General features: G+C 45.0%; 1 protein-coding gene across 1 annotated transcript in view; it reads right to left on the reverse strand.

Moving 5' to 3' along the window:
• LOC107107619 (collagen alpha-1(VIII) chain-like) overlaps positions 1-7463 on the reverse strand; it is a 28442-nt gene continuing 20979 nt past the window's right edge. The window contains exon 8 of the mRNA XM_015407927.1: positions 1-54. Within this exon, the coding sequence (XP_015263413.1) occupies positions 1-54 (54 nt within the window). The remainder of the gene's footprint in view (positions 55-7463) is intronic.

The raw sequence follows: 7463 nt of genomic DNA on the forward strand, positions 1-7463 counted from the left end.
TTAAAACATAGGGCTTACAGGAAATCCTGGCAGGCCGGGCTTACCGTCTGGACCCTGTGAAATGTAACAACAGCAAAAAATGTTTACTCAGGGATGCTCGACTATCACTTCATTTGTGTCACCATTCACTGACAAACTGCAGTCAGCCCTCCCCCCCCAAACATCCCCCCCCCAATTCAGTTTTCTTGACTGTTCAAAATTGCCGGGAATTGAACTGTAAATGTGTTGCACACAGGCAGTCTAGGAATGCTTTGCCACTGCTGTTTCCTCCTCTCCCCTCTCCCCACATTATCTTACAAAACAGGATCTTTCAATTAGAGTTGAGGTCTCCCCAGCCAGGAACCATCTTTGCAGTTCTTCTGCACTCCCCAAAAATATGCACCTCAACAGCTAAGGCGGCCTTCATCAATTTTATTTTAAACAGGCTAGGAGAGTACTCTGGATGGGATCGCAGATTAGGGACTGGAAATGAAATGGACCCGGTGTTGTGTACTGAGACTGGAACATTCCAGGACTGTTCCTACCGGAGACTGGCTGAGCTTGGAGCTCTAGAACAATAGCCCACCAGGACTCTGGAGGTGGCCAATGGGGAATTAATGGTTCTGATAATGGCCTATTGTTGATAGTTGTTTGTGAAGTGGGTGGAGTTTGCATGCTATTTAAAAAGGGCCGTTTCTCTGGGTCTTTGTCTTGTTCTGGCTGAATCACTAATAAAGCTGAGCTGGTCACTAGACTTGGGGTAAGACCATCCACGGAACCTGGTATTTAACACCCAGGCATTCTTTTTTTTTTTTATTGTTTTAAAAAAGAAGGTATCACATAGTTGTTTTCCATCAGTTTGAGTTACATTACAAGTCAGAGTCATTTTTCTTTAGTTGTTTACATTACTGATTATTGGTATTGCGTTTCCGTTATAAATCCGTGGTATAATTTTTCTATTACAAATCTATCTGGTCTTCTATCCATTTATATATTCTATCCCATCTCCTTTTATGTACCGTCTCATTTTTATTTTGTATCCTTAAGCTTAAATCATCCATTCTGGCTAATTCTAATATTTTATTTAACAAGTCTTCCCTTGTAGGTAAAGTATCTATTTTCCATTGTCGGGCTATTAACAATCTGGCTGCAGTTATAACGTAGCTGATAATATATGCATCCTGCTTATTGTATCCTTTCGGGATCATATTTAACAGATATATTTCCGGCTTTAGAGCCACATTTTTACCCAAACTTTCTTGGAGCACCTCCCTTACTATTTTCCAGAATTTTTGTATCTTGCTGCACTCCCACCATATATGATAGAAGGTTCCTTTACAAACTTTGCATTTCCAACACTTATTTGAGTACCCCTTGTAGCATTTGGCCAGCTTGTCAGGTGCCCAATGCCATCTATGAAACATCTTATACACATTTTCTTTATATGCTACCGCTTTCATATGTTTAACTGATTTCCACATGCTAGACCATTGTTCTTCATCAATTTCTCCTATATCTTTCATCCAGGTGATCATTACAGTTTTAACATCATCTTGTACAAAATCCTTTAACAAAAAATTATACAGTTTCTGAACTAATTTATCATTTGAGGACAGCCATATTTTATCTAGTTCGTTGTTTTGATCCTCAAAGCCTCTTATCATATCTTTCTTATATCTATCTCTTAATGTCATCTGCTCCCACCACGACAAGTTATTTTCCTGTCTCAGTTTTTCTTCTGTTTTTAGCTCATTTTTTTTTATTTAATAGGGTTTGGTAGCTTTCTCTTAAGTTCATGGTTATTATTGATGGTTGGATAAAGACTTCCAATGGGGCAACCCATCTTGGCGTTCTTCTGTACCAAATTCCTTTGATTTTAACCCATATCTTATTAAGGGATCCTCTTAATGTATGTCTGCCAAAATTTGAGTGTAGCTTGTATTTCCCATACCATACATAAGCGTGCCATCCCATACTAAGGTCGTGACCTTCTAACGCTAGGAGTCTTGTATTTTCAAGACTTACCCATTCCTATATCCATATTAAGGCAGCCGCTTGATAGTATATGTACCAGTTGGGAACACTCAATCCGCCTCTTTCTTTCCTATCTTGAAGTACCTTCCATTTTATTCTAGATTTTTTATGCTGCCATATAAATTGTCTAGTGATTTTATTTAGATCCTCAAAAAAGTTTTGTTTTTTTAACACAGGTATATTTTGTGCCAAATACAGAAATCTAGGCAATACATTCATCTTGATCAACGCTATTCTACCCATAAGGGATAGTGGGATGGCGTTCCATTTCTGCAGGTCCAATCTAATCTCTTTCAGTAGTTTCACATAATTTCCTTCAATCAAAGAATTACATTTATTTGTCATGTTGATTCCTAAGTATTTTACTTTTTTAACTATTTCCATCTTAGCTAGCTAGCTCTTTGATTTTTTCTATCGTGTTTGGGAAACAATTCTTTACTATTCTTTACTATTCTTTACTATGATATTAGACTTTTTATAATTAATTTTTAGTCCCGCAACCTGTCCATAGTTTTGTATGGTCTTCATTAGTTCCTCTACAGTCTTTGGGATTCCCTATTATAAACACCAGGTCGTCGGCAAATGCCTGTAGCTTAAATTCCTCTCCTTTCACCTTCAAGCCTTCTATTTGTTTGTTTTTCCTTACATCTTCATTCAGTGATTCTATTGCATACACAAAAAGTAACGGAGACAATGGACAACCCTGTCTGGTTCCTTTCTGGATCTCTATCATTTCTGTCAAGTCTCCATTTATTATTACTTTTGCGTATTGCTTTTTGTATATAGCTTTAATTGTATTATAGAATTCTTGGCCAGGGTCCGCAGCATCTAAGTTTTGTAGTAGAAAGTCCCATTCTTAACTGCCAATGTGCCCGGCTTGGGAAATACAGAATGAAAAAGGAAAGGAAAGGTCCATGGCTGCAGAGAGCAAGGGAAGAGGAATGCTGCTGGCTGACTGATGATTAGAGAGTGTATCCCATGTGATGTTGTCCCATCGTTTTGATAAAGGAGTTAGAGACGGAGTAACTGATCCGCTCTTGGCTACGGAACCAGACTGTCCAGCAGATCAGCGAGGTCCTTCCTGGTTCAACCCTGTCCCCAAACTTAGATTCTACACCACACGCGAGTTCACCCCTGTAATTATCTCGGGGCATTTCTGCGTTCTACACTAAACTTGAGTTCACCCCTTGTAATTATCTCGGGGTATTTTTTTTGTTTCCACATTACATTGAGGTCACCCCGGTTAGTCCCCACACTTGTCCCGGGATAAATGGATGCTGTTACAACCAAGGCTAAATGCAAGGCATTGTGTCGCGAGTTGAACTCTGATAAAACCAGGGATGAGATCCAAGTGCGGAAAGGACCTAAGTTATCCTTTTTCTTCCTAGGGAGCATGTCTATATCACTGAAAAACGGCTCTCTTTTCCAATGTAGCCACTGAGAGTAGATTCCGGATGCTGGGGAAGAAAACCTCTGTTAATCAAGTTAGGTAGCCGCGTTAGTCTGTCTGTAGCAGTAGAACAGAGTCCAGCAGCATTTTAGTAAAGGTAAAGGTTCCCTTGCTCGAAAGCCAGTCGAGCCCGATTCTAGGGTTGCGGTGCTCATCTCTGTTTCAAAGCCGAAGAGCCAGCGCTGTCCGAAGACGTTTACGTGGTCATGTGGCCGGCATGACTAAACACCAAGGCGCACGGAACGCTGTTACCTTCCCACTGAAGTGGTACCTATTTATCTACTTGCACTTTCTTGCTTTCGAACTGCTAGGTTGGCAGGAGCTGGAACTAGAGACGGGAGCGCACTCTGTCATGTGGCACACTCGGGTCTCGAACTGTGAACCACCGACCTTCCACAGCCTGCAGTTCAGTGTCTTAACCATTTGAGCCACCGCAGCATTTTAAACACTAACAAAATTGGTGTCAGGGGATGAGCTTTCCTGAGTCACTTCTCACATGTGGATTAACACCTGCCACATCTTATGTTAATTACGCTCGTTATAGATGCTATATTTTGTTTTAACAGTCGTATTACTGAGAGGTCTGTTGACCACATAATAAACTTTGCTGTACTTGACCGGTGAATGCGACCGACTGTTCAGGCACACACAACCTAACTTACAGTGGCGTAGCACCACTGGGTAGGCAGCCTTCAAGATGATCAAAAGAAAGGCTTGACTTATTCTTAAAAATAAATCCAGGCCTCCCAAACAAGGTTAAGTTCCAAAGTCAATCTCATGGTTCTCATAGTTCTCGGCACATTTATTTCACTTTGATTCAGTAGAGCAGGTCGCCTGTGGACAGCTCCTGTTTGCGACCACTCATCCATCATCAACCGCACTTGCCTGCTAGATGCAAAATCAGAACTCCAGCTTGCTGCGAGGCAGAACTCAGGTTGGGACTGGCAGGAGACACCCCCCCACCCCCCAAGCTGGGCAAAGGGTTTTGTCAGACTCCTGGTCAAGGGACTCCCAACAACACTCTCTTTGGCAGTGATTTGTTGATTGAGATATCAGCATGATCCAGGTTAGAACAGCACCGCGTCAGAACTGAGGATTTTGGTGGTAACCTCTACAGATATAGGCAATTCAAATGTGACCCCCCCCCGGGTTCATCCAATTGTCTCACTCAGCCGTCTCACCTAAGCTGTTAGCATCTACGCCGACCTGTAAGTTCCCAGTCCCCTTATCTAAAACAGTGAGGCTAGCACAGAGTTTGCTTCAAGGTCGTCTCCGTGGAGAGGCATGTCTTGGGAAGAGTTCTGATAGCCGCTACAATGGTGCCACTCTCCTACTCACACTCACACACATACACCCCTCAGGAATTCCCCTCCCCCCCCATAACTATGGCAAAATGAAGCAGAGTTTGACAGTTTTTCAGTATCAGAGCTCAACCAGGGAGCATGTAAAGGAAGAACAGACTGAGGGATCCCTCTGCAACTGCACTGTGCAGTTCTCTTACTTCTTAACGGAATTCTCTTACTTCAAAGTAACTCCAGAGAGCAGCTTACAGACCGATTAGGAACGGCTTTCAAATCAGCCACCCCTCAGAAGCCGCAGTGGTGTCATGAAAATGACTTCACCATGGCCTCATCCAGCGGCACTAACGCCAAAAGGGCAAGGTCTTCATCACCCAATCGTTGCTCCTGATCGCAGCCGGGCAAAGACTGAATAGGGACCGGCCTGTGTGATTTGGTTCCATCCACACAGCGCCCAACCTTACAGATGCAGCGTGGGAGGAAGACTCCTAGGCGGCTCCCCCACACCTCTGTTGCAACGTCTCACCTCAGCCCTCCCATCTCGAGGAGATCTAGGGTCGCTGTGCAGAGGCAGGAAATGGCAACCCACAGGTGAATGTCTCTTGCCTTGAAAACTCTATGTCAGCTGCGACTTCATTTATTTATTTATTTTTCATATTTATAGCCCACCCTTTCTGCAAGCGGGTTCTGGGCGGGTAACAACATTTCAACAATACAAGAAGTATAATCAAAATTTAAAAACAAAGTAATATACATTGAAATGGTGTCGCAGCCCAAGAATAGAATTGGTTGGCTGTGAGAGATTCCCTGGCCAGGTTGATGACTAATGAGTGATAGGTAAAGGTAAAGGTTCCCTTGCTTGAAAGCCAGTCGAATCCGACTCTAGGGTTGCGGTGCTCATCTCCGTTTCTAGGCTGAAGAGCCAGTGCTGTCCGAAGACGTTTCCGTGGTCATGTGGCCGGCATGACTAAACACCAAGGCACACGGAACGCTGTTACCTTCCCACTGAAGTGGTACCTATTTATGTACTTGCAATTTCTTGCTTTCGAACTGCTAGGTTGGCAGGAGCTGGAACTAGAGACGGGAGCTCACTCTGTCATGCAGCAACTCGGGTCTTGAACTGCTGAACTACCGACCTTCCGGTCTGCAGTTCAGCATCTTAACCACTTGAGCCACCACAGCTCCTTAATGAGTGATAGCCAGCTGTTAATAAATGGGTGACAGACCTCAGGGAGGCTGTACATGGACGCCCGCTGCCTCAGCCAGAGGCTCGGTGGAACAGCTCCGTCTTACAGGCCCTGCAGAATTGAAGGAGATCCTGCAGGGCCCTGATCTCAATGGAGAGCATGTTCCACCAGGCAGGGGCTAGGGCGGAGAAGGCCCTGGCCCTGGTTGAGGTGGACATCTTTTGGACTTGACAACGCTTTCCACAACCACACACTCCGGCAGAATTTGGATTATCAAAAGAAATGGGAGAACATCAAAGGGGAGGGCAGAAAAGAGGAACGGATCCTCAAAGCTGTTAAAAACACTTATCTAAATAAACAGAGTAGGTCCAAGACAAATAGAGGCTGAGGATCTGAGCCCTTTTGTTCTGGTTCATCTAAAGATTAAATCTTGAAAAATGTTTTGCTAAGTACTCCAGGGAAAGGGGTTATGCAGCAAGGCGGCAGTGAGGACCACTTCTGACACTCACCGTCAATTATTTGAATTTTTCCCCCCTGTTCCAGAGAGATGCAGCGTCTCCATGAAGCAGGCCAGCTTTAAATCGCTATTTTGTACAAGTGTGTCCGTCGTTGCTAAAACCCATCCTTGGATCAATTCAGCATGTTCCCCTGCACTCACGCAGTCATATCGGAACGCTTCCCAACTGGGAGTTTCTTAGACCCTCCATGATCTGTATAGTGAATGTGTGTATATGTGAAGTTGTCACCAAGTCACAGCCGACGTACGGCAACCCTGCAGGGTTCTCAAGGCAAGAGACGAACAGAGGTGGTTTGTCGTTGCCTACTTCGGCACAGCAACCCTGGACCTCCTTGGCGGTCTCCCATCCGAGTGCTAAGAACATAAGAGAAGCCAAGTTGGAGCAGGCCCATCAGACCTGATGGACCCATCAGGCCCATGTTGGATCAGGCCCGTCCAGTCGAACAGTCCTGTGTCACACAGTGGCCAAAACTCAGGTGCCATCAGGAGGTCCAACAGCGGGGCCAGAACTCCAGAAGCCCTCCCACTGTTGCCCCTCAAGCACCAAAACTACAGAGCATCACTGCCCCAGACAGAGTGCTCTGTGTGTTTGTTGTTGTTGTTGTTGTTCGGTTGCAGCTGAGTCCGACTCTTCGCGACCCCATGGGCCACATCACGCCAGCCCCCCTGTGTTCCGTCGTCCTCCAGAGTTTGCTTAATTTACTGGACACCTTCCGACTTGAGGGACTCATCTTCTGGCGCTACTGTACACGGGGTTTTCTTGGCTTAGATACTGGATTGGTTTGCCATTTCCTTCTCCAGTGGATCACATTTTGTCTGAGTTCTCTGCTGTGGCCTCTCTGTCCTGGGTGGCCCTCCACGGCATAGCCACCAGCCTCATCGAACCACGCAAGCCCCCTTGCCACGTCAAGGCAGTGATCCATGAGAGAGGCCCCATCTATACCTTGCGTCTAATAGCTACTGATGGACAGGGGTCATTTCGTAGAAAAAGAGGTGGA

This window comes from Gekko japonicus, unplaced genomic scaffold (assembly GCF_001447785.1).
Source record: "Gekko japonicus isolate JY-2015 unplaced genomic scaffold, Gekko_japonicus_V1.1 scaffold5077, whole genome shotgun sequence".
NCBI lineage: Eukaryota > Metazoa > Chordata > Lepidosauria > Squamata > Gekkonidae > Gekko > Gekko japonicus.